The sequence below is a fragment of the Amblyraja radiata genome, chromosome 23, assembly GCF_010909765.2.
Source record: "Amblyraja radiata isolate CabotCenter1 chromosome 23, sAmbRad1.1.pri, whole genome shotgun sequence".
NCBI classification, from domain to species: Eukaryota; Metazoa; Chordata; class Chondrichthyes; order Rajiformes; family Rajidae; genus Amblyraja; species Amblyraja radiata.
In genome coordinates this window covers 185,653-201,703 of record NC_045978.1, presented here as the reverse complement: position 1 = coordinate 201,703, position 16,051 = coordinate 185,653, and the positions used below count along the sequence as shown (strand labels likewise).

Below are 16,051 nucleotides of genomic sequence, written 5' to 3'. Positions count from 1 at the left end.
CCCGGGATGGCGGGACTGTGATATTCTGAGAGAATGGAGCAGCTGGGCTTGTGCACTCTGGAGTTTAGAAGGATGAGATATCATTGAAACATAATATTGTTAAGGGTTTGGACACGCTAGAGGCAGGAAACATGTTCCCGATGTTGGGGGAGTCCAGAACCAGTGGCCACAGTTTAAGAATAAGGAGTAAGCCATTTAGAACGGAGACGAGGAAACACTTTTTCTCACAGAGAGTGGTGAGTCTGTGGAATTCTCTGCCTCAGAGGGCGGTGGAGGCAGGTTCTCTGGATAATTTCAAGAAAGAGCTAGATAGGGCTTTTAAAAATAGCGGTCAGGGGATATGGGGAGAAGGCAGGAACGGGGTACTGATTGGGGATGATCAGCCATGATCATATTGAATGGCGGTGCTGGCTCGAAGGGCCGAATGGCCGACTCCTGCACCTATTGTCTGTTGTCTATTGTTTCCCACCCCCCACATATACACAGCTAAAAAAAAAACTAGAATCAAAAACATACATTTAACGGGACAAAATATTTTAAAAAAGACAGACGGACATATAGAATATATATGGTCTGTAATATAGAATATATATGGCCTGTGATATAGAATATATATGGCCTGTGATATAGAATATATATGGCCTGTGATATAGAATATATATGGCCTGTAATATAGAATATATATGGCCTGTCATATAGAATATATATGGCCTGTGATATAGAATATATATGGCCTGTGATATAGAATATATATGGCCTGTAATATAGAATATATATGGCCTGTCATATAGAATATATATGGCCTGTGATATAGAATATATATGGCCTGTGATATAGAATATATATGGCCTGTAATATAGAATATATATGGCCTGTCATATAGAATATATATGGTGTGTGATATAGAATATATATGGTCTGTAATATAGAATATATATGGCCTGTAATATAGAATATATATGGCCTGTCATATAGAATATATATGGCCTGTGATATGGAATATATATGGTGTGTGACATAGAATATATATGGTCTGTAATATAGAATATATATGGTCTGTGATATAGAATATATGTGGTGTGTGATATAGAATATATATGGTCTGTAATATAGAATATATGTGGTGTGTGATATAGAATATATATGGTCTGTAATATAGAATATATATGGTGTGTGATATAGAATATATATGGTCTGTGATATAGAATATACAGTGCATTGAGAAAGTATTCAGACCACTTTTTCCACATTTTGTTACATTACAGCCTTATTCTAAAATTGATTACAGTCATTTTTTTAAATCATCAATCTACGCACAATACCTCATAATATAAAAGCGAAAACAGGTGTTTAGTAATTTTTGCAAAATAATTAAAAATAAATAATTGAAATATCACATTTACGTAAGTATTCAGACCCTTTGTTGTGACTCAAAATTGAGCTTCGGTGCATCCTATTTCCATTGATTATCCTTGAGATGTTTCTACAACTTGATTGGAGTCCACAAGTGGTAAATTAAATTGATTGGACATGATTTGGAAAGGAACACACCTGTCTAAATAAGGTCCCACAGATGGCAGTGCATGTCAGAGCGAAAACCAAGCCATGAAGATGAAGGAATTGTCTGTAGACCTCCGAGACAGGATTGTGTTGAGGCACAGATCTGGGGAAGGGTATAAAACAATTTCTGCAGCATTGCAGGTCCCGAAGAGCACAGTGGCCTCCGTCATTCTTAAATGGAAGAACTTTGGAACCACCAGGACTCTTCATAGAGCTGGCCGCCCGGCCAAACTGAGCAATCGGGGGAGAAGGGCCTTGGTCAGGGAGGTGACCAAGAACCCGATGGTCACTCTGACAGAGCTCCAGAGTTCCTTTGTGGAGATGGGGGAAACTTCCAGAAGGACAACTATATCTGCAGCACTCCACCAATCAGGCTTTTATTGTAGAGTGGCCAGACAGAAGCCACTCCTCAGTTAAAGACACATGACAGCCCGCTTGGAGTTTGCCAAAAGGCACCTAAACAAGATTCCCTGACCTGATGAAACCAAGATTGAATTCGTTGGCCTGAATGCCAAGCGTCATGTCTGGAGGAAACCAGTCACCGCTCATCACCTGGCCAATACCATACCTACGGTGAAGCATGGTGGTGGCAGCATCATGCTGTGGTAATATATATTTCAGCGGCAGGAACTGGGAGACTAGTCAGGATCGAGGGAAAGATGAACGGAGCAAAGTACTGAGAGATCCTTGATGAAGACCTGCTCCAGAGCATTCAGGACCTCAGACTGGGGTGGAGGTTCACCTTCCAACTGGACAATGACCCTATGCACACAGCCAAGACAACGCAAGAGTGGCTTTGTGACAGGTCTGTGAATGTCCTTGAGTGGCCCAGCCAGAGCCCGGACTTGAACCCGATCGAATATCTCTGGAGGGACCTGAAAATAGCTGTGTATCAACACTCCCCATCCAACCTGACAGAGCTTGAGAGGATCTGCAGAAAAGAATGGGAGAAATTACCCAAATACAGGTGTGTCAAACTTGTAGCGTGATACCCAAGAAGACTTGAGGTTGTAATCACTGCCAAAGGTGCCTCAATAAAGTACTGAGTAAAGGGTCTGAATACTTATGTAAATGTGATATTTCAGTTATTTATTTTAAATTATTTTGCAAAAATTTCTAAACACCTGTTTTCGCTTTTTTATTGTCGGCTATTGTGTGTGGATTGTTGATTAAAAAAATGAATTTAATCCATTTTAGAATAAGGCTGTAACGTAACAAAACGTGGAAGAAGTGAAGGGGGCTGAATACTTTCTGAATGTACTGTATATGGTCTGTGATATAGAATATATATGGTCTGTGATATAGAATATATATGGTCTGTGATATAGAATATATATGGTCTGTGATATAGAATATATATGGTATGTGATATAGAATATATATGGTCTGTAATATAGAATATACGTGGTGTGTGATATAGAATGTATATGGTCTGTAATATAGAATATATATAACCTGTAATCACAAAATGACCACTCACTTTGGATGGGATATTTTCAGGCTGGCCTTTGAGCATGTTGGTGCTTTTATTGGTGTTAACAATTCCACCTGACAGTCGGGTGGATGGATGCTGTCCTCGTCTGCATCGTTTGACAGGGTCAAGCATTTTTTTCTGCAAGTTTTGAGCAACATTACATGTTGTCACTTTGCATGGCCAGTCTTCCTCGAACCACTCTGCTGTTGCTTTCTATGTGAAGTAGGAAGTGGTTGGTCTAATAAGTTCTCCATCTTGAGCAGGTTCCTCTTCATGATGATTGGAATAGCACCCTTTCACGAGGAAGAGTCGGGGAGATTCCCTGTCGACGGATGCGCAGTGGCAGTTACATTAAGGCGATGGGAGACGATGACAGTGAAGACTCTGAGATGAGCCCCAAACCATCGCCAAAGACAGCAGCACGACGGCAGAGTTACCTGAAGGCCACGCAACAGTCCCTGAGTGAGCAGATCAGCCAGCGCAAGTGAGTCCCTCCCTTCCTTTCGCTTTGATCTTACTCTGATGCTCAGATCTACTTTCCCATCAGCAATCAGGATGTTTCATTTCCATGCTCTTCACATTCTTTAGCGAAATCTCCATGTTATTGAAAAGTTCCTGAAATCAAGTGTTTCCAAATTGCAGACCCTAGTGCAAGGTGTCAATTGACCCAGTCATCCTCACAAACATGGTGCAACAGTATTTATTGAAACACACATATATCACACTCCAGCGTGTTGCTTCCACTGTGGAACAGCATGGACTGCCAGCACGAGTTGGGTTGTGATAATATGAAGTGTAGTAGGTGGAGCTTCTAATAATAAAGCATTGCATTGGTGAAGCAACCAATCTATACAAGGCAAGGACCATCACTGCAATGAGCAAATGCGAGAGGCTTGAGGTGACAAATCCAAGATAACTCAGCTATGACTCCATGACTTGTCCCTTACCGTCAGAAGTCTCAGATAGTAACCAGATTCTCAGTAGGGAGTTACAATAATATTCTTAAAAATCAGACTCTGCTCACATGGAAAATGTTTGACATTTTCCTGCCGGCATTAGATTGTACTTTTCGATCGGTCAATGGCAACGATGATTTTGGGCAAAGAATGTGTTGGTGGGCGGCTCAGTCCCCTGAACACACGTCCATTTGTCAAACGTGAGTTGTAGATGTGAATTGGTGCTGTGGGGAGGAAGTAAATCCTCAGGAATACTGTGTAATGATGAGCTAGTTTTGGTGATACCTACATACGCACATAAAATGTAACTCAGGAGTCGGCAACCTTGTTCTGCATAAGGGCCAGGACCCACGTCTGTGAGCGGATGGCGGGCCGCATCTATCGCCATAGTGTGACACTTGGTGTTGTTTTTCGCATTCGGTTTCACGTTTTTAATTCGTTTTCTGCAGGTCCCAGCTCGCCTGCGTGTCCCGGGACTGGCTGTACCACCCAGCTCACCTGCGTGCCCCCCGGGACTGGCTGTACCACCCAGCTCACCTGCGTGCCCCGGGACTGGCTGTACCACCCAGCTCACCTGCGTGCCTCGGGACTGGCTGTACCACCCAGCTCACCTGCGTGCCCCGGGACTGGCTGTACCACCCAGCTCACCTGCGTGCCCCTGGGACTGGCTGTACCACCCAGCTCACCTGCGTGCCTCGGGACTGGCTGTACCACCCAGCTCACCTGCGTGCCCCCTGGGACTGGCTGTACCACCCAGCTCACCTGCGTGCCCCGGGACTGGCTGTAGCACCCAGGTCGCGGAAACTAATTGAAAAAAAACCGCCTGCGGGCCGGATGATTTCGGGTTACGGGTCGGATCTGGCCCATGGGCCATAGGCTGCCGACCCCTAATGTAACTTGTTATTCACTCCTCTGTCCAAACTAACCTGAAGGGCAAAATAAGAGATGCCTTGAAATTGGTTTAATAATAATAATAATTATTATTATTTTATTTATAGAGCACTTTAAAAACAAACATAGTCGAACACTTGTAGAATATTTTGTTGATGGCAGCCGGGCGTGAAGGTTGAGGCTCAGGGAGTCAGTACGTCCTTCGTGATATTGGCAACAGGGATGTGCCTGACTTTGATGCCATTGTTGCACCTGACCAACATAACCTGAATCATTGATGGGATATTGTAGCAAAGCTGAACAATTGTGGTCAACAGGTAGAGGTGACATTCTGTCTGTGTGATAGTCAGTACTTACATACTTACATATCTGTATGGTGCATATATCAGCGATGTGTACTCACCATTATTGAGTCAGTAATTATAGATTTACATCAACATTTATATTATCAGACAAAACTATTTAATGGTAATGTATACTTGATCAGTACGGGTGTCAGGGGTTATGGGGAGAAGGCAGGAGAATGGGGGTTGAGAGGGAAAGATAGATCAGCCATGATTGAATGGCGGAGTAGACTTGATGGGCCGAATGGTCTAATTTTGCTCCAAGAACCTATGGATCTATGGACTAATGTAATTAGAACGCATTTCAGCTGGAACACTCACAGTTACTATCCTTTCCAGTCCTCACGTTACTAAACAAGATATATGTAAAGTGAACATTTAAAGAAGTCCAAAGAATGGGCTCGATCCGAAACATCACCCATTCCTTCTCTCCAGAGACACTGCCTGTCACGCTGAGTTACTCCAGCATTTTGTGTCTATCTTTGGTTTAAACCAGCATCTGCAGTTCCTTCTTACACATTTAAAGAACTATTTTATTTTAATATATTTGCATATTTCTTCCCACATACAGAGCCCTCCATAATGTTTGGGACAAAGACCCATCATTTATTTATTTGCCTCTGTACTCCACAATTTGAGTTTTGTAATAGAAAAAAAATCTTATGTGGTTAAAGTGCATATTGATTAAAGAGACATTGATCAAGCGCACATTGATTAAAAAGTGCACATTTATTAAAGAGTATTTTTATACATTTTGTTTTCACCGGTACCCGAACTTGGCACCGACAGACAAGAAGCTGAAGCAAAGAGGTCGAAGCCAAAGAACCGAATGGAAACGAGACCGAAACGCCAATAAACGGAAAGAGTCCGAAGACGAAACGCTTACTAACCGAAAGGGTGGGACGCCTAAAAGCCAACGAACCGAAAAGCTGCGTCGCCTAAACGCAAACTTACCGATTAGCCGCTCAGTCGAAACGCCACCTACCCAAACGGCGGCGTCGCCTACAGGCCAACGTGCCGACTGCCGCTCAACAGAAACGTCCAATAATGGACATGACATTGCCGGGGGTGGGACATCAGCGATTGGTCCAGAACCCCGCGTCCATCACATCACTGTGAAGGCATGAACATTGTCCCAAACCTCCGCTCCACCCGACCCACAGCCTGCGGATGGTGTCCGTGGGAGAGTGGGGGCTGTCCCGAGAGATGCGCACCTTCGGCTGCTTTCAACTTGGTGCTTGGGTTCAGATTTCCCAGTCACCTATGGCTTGTGTGGGAAAATGAACCCCATGCTCCAGTCTCCCCCCCTCTCTGTCCACTCTTCTCTCTTCTCTCTTCTCCTCCTCTCTCCCTTCTCTCTCCCTCCCTTCTCTCTCTCCCTTCTCTCTCCCCCTCTCTCCCTTCTCTCTCTCTTCCATCTCTACCCGCAGGGGCTGTGGTCCAATGGCGGTGCATCGCGGTCAGTGACTGTGGGACGCTCCCACGGGTGGAGTCGGAGGAGAGAGAGAAGAGGGGGGAGAGAGGAGGAGAGAGAGATGAGGGAGAGAGAGGAGGAGAGAGAAGAGGGGGGAGAGAGGAGGAGAGAGAAGGGAGAGAGAGAAGGGAGAGAGAGAGAGAGGGGGAGAGAGAGGGGGAGAGAGAAGGGGGAGATGGGAGCGTGGGGTTCATTTTCCCACACAAGCACCAAGTTGAAAGCAGCCGAAGGTGCGCATCCCTCGGGACAGCCCCCACTGTCCTATGGCCACCATCCGCAGGCTGTGGGTCGGGTGGAGCGGAGGTTTGGGACAATGTTCATGCCTTCACAGTGATGTGATGGGCGCGGGGGTCTGGACCAATCGCTGACAAGTCCCGCCCCCCGGCAACGAAAAGCGGCAGTTGGACCGTTGGCCTGTAGGTGGCGTCGCCTTTTGGGTAGGTGGCGTTTCGACAGAGCGGCAATTCGGTGAGTTTGCTTTAAGGCGTCCCGCCCTTTCGGTTTTTAGGCGTTTCCTATTTGTAATCCTTCGGTTTATTGGCCTTTCAGCCTCGTTTCCATTCGGTTCTTTGGCTTCAACTTCTTTGCTTCGGCCTCTCGTCCGTCGGCGCCACGTCCTCACACGGGTTTCACCGTGTAGAAATTACAGCCGTGTTTATACATAGTCCCCCCATTTCAGGGCACCATAATGTTTGGGACACATGGCTTCACAGGTGTTTGTAATTGCTCAGGTGTGTTTAATTGCCTCCTTAATGCAGGTTTAAGAGAGCTCTCAGCACCTAGTCTTTCCTCCAGTCTTTCCATCACCTCTGGAAACTTTTATTGGTGTTTATCAACATGAGGACTAAAGTTGTGCCAATGAAAGTTAAAGAAGCCATTATGAAACTGAGAAACAAGAATAAAACTGTTAGAGACACCAGCCAACCCTTAGACTTACCAAAATCAACTGTTTGGAACATCATTAAGAAGAAAGAGAGCACTGGTTAGCTTACTAATCACAAAGGGACTGGCAGGCCAAGGAAGACCACCACAGCTGATGACAGAAGAATTCTATCTATAATAATAGGTATGTTGCAAAGCCTACCTGAAGCATCGTTGAAAATCTGCCGCTGCGGGTGTGCACGATTTTGGCGCCGTTTAGAGGGGGCGGGTTTAAAACGCGATTTTCTCTAGGCTGTTCAAATCGAAGATGTTCAGCCTAGTTAATTATTAACGAAAAATCGCTGGAAGTCCCCGTCGCAAAAGCTATTATTAGTTTTAAAGGCCTTGAATAATAGTTATAGTAGTTTAAAAATCAATCTCTAAACCCGCGACCGCCAGCAACCGCAGGGTCTCATAAAGCAGGCAACTGAAGGTAGGTTGCATATTTTTACATTAAAAAGGGCTTCTTAAGATCCCTTTATACAAAGTTTAATATTGCGAGTAGCTCATTTTGGCCCCATTATATCCCGCAGTATTTTTCTGGGCATTTGGGGGCACAAATCTACCGCAATGTGAACGTTCCAAACCAGCGCGTTCACAGGAACCCACTGGAAAGCTGATTTAAATGGGCATTTATTTACAGCAATTGAACACTAAATTCCTTCCATTTGGTCTATAAATTAATGTAAATGAGATTTAAAAATCATGTTTTATTGTGAATTATTTGTGAATATTATTTGGACATTTAGGCTATTTAAAAATGTTAATCATTTATTAAAAAATGGATAGATGTTTAGATCTAGTAATTGAAGTCTGAAATTAGCTACAATTAGGTAACTAACTAATTATATGCTTTAATTTCAGGTCATCCAAGTAAGATTATTTTATATTTGTTTCAGAATGCTTCAATCTATGATAACTGAAAATTTCATTCAGTTCTCTTAATTTTTAAGAAAGTTATAGGCTTTTGACTGTTCACGATCACAGCTTTTTTGTTATGTCCATAGAAAATCAATATGGAACAAGATGCTCATTTCCGAGTATGAAAATGGCCATAACATTTTAAATACTTGAGATATGAAAGTGAATTAGGTGTCAAATTAAACTTCTTTTTATGCTTTATCTGATGGGATAAATTACAGACTTGATTTTTAAAATCTCAAAATTTTGTAACATTGCTAATAATAAAGAAATATCCACAAACACCTGTCCGACAGATCAGAAACATTCTTCAGGAGTCAGGTGTGGATTTGTCAATGACCACTGTCCGCAGAGGACTTCATGAACAGAAATACAGAGGCTACAGTGCAAGATGCAAACCACTGATTAGCTGCAAAAATATGATGGCCAGATTACAGTTTGCCAAGAAGTATTTAAAAGAGCAACCACAGTTCTGGATAAAGGTCTTGTGGACAGATGAGATGAAGATCGACTTGTATCAGAGTGATGGCAAGAGCAAAGTATGGAGGAGAGGAGGAACTGCCCAAGATCCAAAGCACACCACCTCATCTGCGAAACACGGTGGTGGGGGTGTTATGGCCTGGGCATGTATGGCTGTTGAAGGTACTGGCTCACTTATCTTCATTGATTATACCAACTGCTGATGGTAGTAGCATAATGAATTCTGAAGTGTATAGACACATCCTATCTGCTCAAGTTCAAACAAATGCCTCAAAACTCATTGGCCGGCGGTTCATTTTACAGCAAGACAATGATCCCAAGCATACTACTAAAGCAACAAAGGAGTTTTTCAAAGCTAGAAAATGGTCAATTCTTGAGTGGGCAAGTCAATCACCTGATCTGAAACCCAATTGTGCATGTCTTTTATATGCTGAAGAGAAAACTGAAGGGGACTAGCCCCCAAAACAAGCATAAGCTAAAGATGGCTGCAATACAGGCCTGGCAGAGCATCACCAGAGAAGACACCCAGCAACTGGTGATGTCCATGAATCGCAGGCTTCATGCATGACTACATTTATTTACGTGTCATTGCTGTGTCCCAAACATTATGTAGCAACGTTACAACATTTTGAGATTTTAAAATCCCATCAGATAAAGCATAAAAATAAGTTTAATTTGACACCTAATTCACTTTCATATCTTCAGTATTTAAAAAGTTATGGCCATTTTCATACTCGGAAATTAGCATCTTGCTTTTCCATTGACTTAACACAAAAGCTGTGATCGAGGACAGTCAAAAGCCAATAACTTTCTTAAAAAACAAGAATGAAATTTTCAGTTATTATAGATTGAAGCATTCGGAAACAAATATAAAACATCTTACTTGGATGACCTGAAATTAAAGCATATAATTAGTTAATTACCTAATTGTAGCTAATTACAAAATTGACCGTTGTGACGGAAATAGTAATAAACACCCAGACTGCCTTGAAAATTCAAAAATGTGATATTCTCAAATCAGAACTTTAATATTATTGTATTATATGCTGTACGTCTGTAACAGATAGGTAAATAAATTACAATTTCTAGCAATAGACCAAGTCTTTATGGAGAAGATCAGTTGCTAGCTGGTACATTGGCATATCATAATCAGTAGCATCATCATACTCCTCAGATTGTAACCAATAAGCAACTCTGTACACCTTGTTTTTCCTCAACTTTTCAATGTTGGCATTGTAAACTACATGTTTTTGCTCTTCAAACCACGCATGACATGCCTTTCTGCCCACTACTTTCCCACTAACAATGTGCTGTAGATTCCATTTCTTGAGAAAAGGATAATTTTTTTAAGTAGCCTAAGTATCCAAATAACAAACTAATCCCATTCACACAAGAATTCACAATATAACATGATTTTTAAATCTCACTGTCATGAATTTATATCCCAGATGGAAGGAATTTAATGTTTAATTCCCATAAATTAATCTAGAAACATCCACCCAAAATATCAAATTATTGTTTTTTGTACAATACATGTGACTCAAACTGTTGTGAATATTTAGTTTAAAAATAATGATCATGGAGAGAGAGATTAAGACAAAATATAGACAATTTTCACGGCTTATCTCCAAACAAAATAGGCATTTTAATCATCTTGCTTCTGGAACGCAATCGATTGGAACGTTGCATTTGCGGTGAATTTGAATCCCATATCGGCAGGAAAAACACTACCGGTTCGTATGGGGCCCAAATCACATTTTCGCTTATAGAGGATTGATGAAAGTCATCCCAAGAAGCAAGTTTATATGTAAAATAAACGACTAACACCGTGTTTTGTCCCGTACTTGAGATCCGTCATGTTGTAGGCGTTAGAAGTCGCTTTTTATTTTAATATAATTATGAAATTGTCTCGCGATTTAAAAAAAAAAGATCGGTAATTGAAGTCGGAACGATTTTTCTGCATCAGCTAGCAGCCCGAGCAGCCCGAGCAGCCCGCCCCTCCCCCCCCACCGCCCCCTCCCTTAAAGTCGCGCACACGGCCAGTGGCAGAACTGCAGCGCCGCTGAAGGTAAGTTTTGTAACATCACTACATTATGGTGCCCTAAAATGGGGAGACTATGTATAAACACTGCTGTAATTTCTACAGGGTGAAACCAAAATGTATAAAAACAGCCTTTATTAAAATCTGACTTTAACCACATGTGATTTTTTTTCTATTACAAATCTCAAATTGTGGAGTACAGAGGCAAATAAATAAATGATGGGTCTTTGTCCCAAACATTATGGTGAGCAGTGTAACCCTACGATGCACAGATTGGAATTACTGGGATATCGTCTCATCTGCCCAATCTGAAAGGACTTGCATTTTCTGTGCATCTTTTTTGATCTCAGGATGTTAACGAGCAATTTTCAACCATTGATGTATTGTTCAAAGTATAGTCTGTTGTAAAAAACAAAGTGCTGGAGGAACTCAGTGTGTGGGTCAGTGTCTGTGGAGGGAATGAACACACAACAGCACGGAACATCACTGAGTGGAGGGGGGGGGAGAATAACTGAGAGGTGAGGGGACTAACTGAGCTGTGTGGTGGGGGGGAGTTGATTATCTGAGGTTGGGCCAAGCTGAGGGACCAAGGTGTTGGATGGCCCAAGGGTGGGAGGGTGAGGGGACAGAGGGGTGGGGAGACAGGGGGGGGAGGGGGAGTGACTATTCAAGGTGAGGGACTATCTGAGGTGTTGGAGGGTCACTGTCTGAGGGGTGGTAGGGTGAGTGACTGAGGGGTGAGGGGACTGAGGGACTAACTGGGCCACACTGGCAGCCAAGATGTGGACTAATTTATTTGGCTCTGTTGCTTGATAACAGTTGGACAATCCTCTCATCAACTAGAGAGCGGTCCTAACCTACAATCTACCTTGCGGGTGAGGCAGCATCTCTGGAGAGAAGGAATGTGCAATATTTCGGGTCGAAACCCTTCTTCAGACTGAAGAGTAACTCACCCGTTGAGCTACTTCAGCATTTTATGTCTATTTAAACCAGCATCTGCAGTTCTTTCTTACACTACCATCTACCTCATTGGAGACTCTCAGACTATCTTTAATCGGACTTTACTGGACTTTACTTTGCACCAAATGTTATTCCCTTTATCCTGTATCTGTACACTGTGGACGGCTAGATTGTAATCATGTATTGTCTTTCTGCTGACTGGATAGTACGCAACAACAAAAGCTTTTCACTGTACCTCGACAAACGTGACGATAATAAATTAGACTAAACTAAATAATAAACTGAACTAAATGTCTGGTATTGCTAGATGCATTTGAATGAGTCTGTATTTGAAAAGAAGGTGCTTCCTTGTCTGTGCAAGCCCTGCACACAGCTCAGACCACAACGGGCCAGAAGACCATGCAACAGAATGTTGCTAACGTCAGTCCAGCTTGTTGACAATATTCAGCCCAGTCACACAGCTCATGTACAGCGCAGTGGCATAGGAAAGCTGCAGAGGGCGCCCCCGAGCACAGCCAAGAACACCTCTCATTATGTTTAATCGACACTAATGTCCTGGTATTGATGAAATTATTCAATTACCTACTGACTCTAATTACCAGCAGCATCTGCCCATAGGCTGATTTCACGTTCACTGAGCTGGTTTCATTTCCTCCGTCATTCACTCATCGGCAGGTGATGAAACTCTCGCTGATCCATTGTTCACCCCATGTAGTGGCCAGGAGTGAAGGGACAAAGGGCTCACTGCCTGGTCTTCACACACAATGTGTATTTGTTTCAATCGCCCCTCAGAAGCGATGATATTTAAATTCCCTGAACAGTCTTGAACCTGGGAAATCATAGCAGCGACCTCCGTTAAACTTCCTCCCCTTCTCCAGGCTCCTACGGTTGAGGAAGACTCTGGTTTTATATGTTCTCAAGTGATGGATGAAGCTGACAGAGGCCTTCTGTGTATATCTAGCGCACACTGTATTGTTGCTCCTTGTGTAGGAAGGGACTACAGGTGCTAGTTTAAACTGAAGATAAACGCAAAATGCTGGAGTAACTCAGTGGGTCAGGCAGCATCTCTGGGGAAAAGGAATAGGTGACGTTTTGGGTCAAGATCCTTCTTCAGGCTCCTTGTTTATTTGGAGCTGCCGAGGACCAGACTTCCTCACTGAGGGCGTTACATTTATTTAAATCTTCATCTCTGCCCACCTGCTACATCTAACCGTGACAGAGTTCAGGCCAGATGGAGAGGTGTAGAATGCGGTGTAGAACGCGGTGTAGAACGCGGTGAAGAATGCGGTGTAGAATGCGGTGTAGAATGCGGTGCAGAATGCGGTGAAGAATGCGGTGTAGAATGCGGTGTAGAATGCGGTGAAGAATGCGGTATAGAACGCGGTGTAGAACGCGGTGTAGAACGCGGTGTAGAACGCGGTGAAGAATGCGGTGTAGAATGCGGTGCAGAATGCGGTGCAGAATGCGGTGAAGAATGCGGTGTAGAATGCGGTGCAGAATGCGGTGCAGAATGCGGTGCAGAATGCGGTGCAGAATGCGGTGAAGAATGCGGTGTAGAATGCGGTGTAGAATGCGGTGCAGAATGCGGTGAAGAATGCGGTGTAGAATGCGGTGCAGAATGCGGTGAAGAATATATTACTTCTCTGGTGCCCAAAGAAACTTGGGAACAGTTGGCGCATCTGGAATGAGGAAATTATCTCTGTGTGGCGGCACCTGGTGGCAACCCGAGGGCACAACGAACCATCGGCTCTAGAGGGCGGCGTCTTGGTGTGGGAGGCGTTCGACACGGGGTTGGTACCTGAGTTGGTATTTAAGGCTGGGCAATGCCCGTGACCTGGAGTAAGGAGGGAGTTGTATTGGAGAGGGATAAACATGTCTAGTCCACACAACTTGTGTCCGAATAGTTTTTGGCTGGACTCCTGCGAGTCCCCGCTACACTGGTGACCCCGACGTGATTCGAACACGCAGTCTTCTGATCTGGAGTCAGGAACTCGAACAACCCGAACAGGGTGATAATTGTCGGGGACATCCTCCGTTCTACAGCGTACCATCGCCAGTCAAATGGTTTGGTGGAGCGGTTCCACCGCTGTCTGAAGGCTGCCCTGAAGGCTCGTCTCACAGGCCCTGGGTGGATGGACGAGTTGCCGTGGGTCCTGTTGGGGATTCGGACGGCCCCCATGGAGGATCTGTCATCATCCTCCGCGGAGTTGGTACATGGTGTTCCGCTCACCGTCCCCGGGGAGTTTGTCCCTGCTGCTGAGTCCCAGGAACCCCCGTCATCAGTGCTGATCCGCTTGCGGGAGAGGGTCGGCGCTCTGTCTCCCATCCCAACGTCGGGTCATGGAGTGGCCCTTTCCCATGTGCCACTGCCACTGATGAGCTGCCCGTACGTTTTTCTTTGCCGTGACTCCCACAGGTCACCCTTGCAGCGCCCGTATGAAGGCCCCTTTCGCGTGCTGGGTCACGGGCTTACTGCATTTGTTTTGGACATGGGAGACCGGCGTGAAACGGTGTCTGTGGGTCATTTGAATCCAGCCCACTTGGACCCAAGCGAGCCAGTCCATGTGGCTCAACCTCCCCGTCGCGGGCGTCCGCCGTCGCGGGCTCCAGGAGATTCTCCCGAACCGAGCAAGCGCCCGAGGCGTGGGATTGTATCTGCGCGTTTGGACCGCCTCATTTGGCGTCCCGTCCGGTTCGGTGCCTCTGGTTCTGGGGGGGGGGTCATGTGGCGGCACCTGGTGGCAACCCAAGGGCACAACGAACCATCGGCTCTCAAGGGCGGCGTCTTGGTGTGGGAGGCGCGAGTCATGTGTTCGGTACCTGAGTTGGTATTTAAGGCCGGGCAACGCCCGTGACCTGGATGGAGGAGGGAGCTGTATTGGAGAGAATAAACACGTCACATCTCGTGTCAGACTAGTTTTTGGCTGGACTCCTGCAAGTCCCGCAAATCATGTGGCCTCCCCAACCCATTCATCTTTGTATGATTCTGCACTGATAATGTTTCCCTTCATTGCATTATTTTAAGGTAACGGCAGTTTTTTAAATTAATTCATTATCTCCTATCTCCAGTATCTTTCCTGGCAGATCGGGACTTGATCTCTTCATGGCAAGGAGAGCAGTCCCTGATGCCCATTACTGAGAGAAAGCATGAAGTATCTGGGAAGCAAAAACTACATTTAACTGTGATGAAATTAACCTGTCAGGCTGTAAAATGTTGGCAGCATGTACAGCTAATGGGATAAATGCTTGGTTTGCTTTCATTTTTATCTTAAAAAGTCTTCAATCACGCTTGATTCTCATTAGCAGAATTGGAGATACATTAATGATCACACTCTGAACAGAGCACTTTAAAGAATCCTGCTCCATTCAAGATCAACCTCAACATGACATGGGTATTTGGGCAACAAGGTTAACACCCACAGCATGAGCCAGTTATGTTGTAAGTGACGCATAGACTTACCGAATTGTGGACACCACCTTCAAAGATCAGGACCTTCACTCTGTTTCCACGACATGGCTTTATGTCACGACAATGTTTAAAAAATGGTGAAATTGTTCAACAATGTTCAAGTCCCTACACATTGGGAGGTGCAGGTGGGATAGCTGGTAGAGTTACTGCCTCACAGCGCAGGAGACCCGGATTCGATCCTGATCTCTCCTGACCATTATCAATATACTGTTCCTAAAACACAATTTTCCAAAAGGTTTCTGTGGAATTGAGGCCATATGTTTACAAATAAGATGTCTTGGAAGCATCCTGGCAAATCTAGTTATGTTAAAGGCAGTAAATATAAAATAATTTGTTGGTATTGATGTTTGGAGCCTTAGAACAAGCATGCTGGATGTGATATAAAAGCAACTGCCTGTGGGTCCAATTAGAGTTGAATCAGGATGTGATTTCTGCACAAACTGAGAGCCGTTGCACCTTCTGCCTCCCAGTGTGACAGCTCTCCTGTACAACCACCAGTCCTTTCAAGCAATCACTGCACAGATGGGGATTAATGGCACCATCGCCTTAGATGTATTGTA

At 44.4% G+C, this 16,051-nt stretch overlaps 1 protein-coding gene across 1 annotated transcript in view; it reads left to right on the top strand.

Annotated features, from left to right (window-relative positions):
- The window catches only part of dlgap4 (DLG associated protein 4), a 246,338-nt gene that overhangs the window by 129,273 nt on the left and 101,014 nt on the right, over positions 1 to 16,051 (top strand). The window contains exon 4 of the mRNA XM_033041285.1: positions 3,298 to 3,518. Coding sequence (XP_032897176.1) covers positions 3,298 to 3,518 — 221 coding nt within the window. The remainder of the gene's footprint in view (positions 1 to 3,297; positions 3,519 to 16,051) is intronic.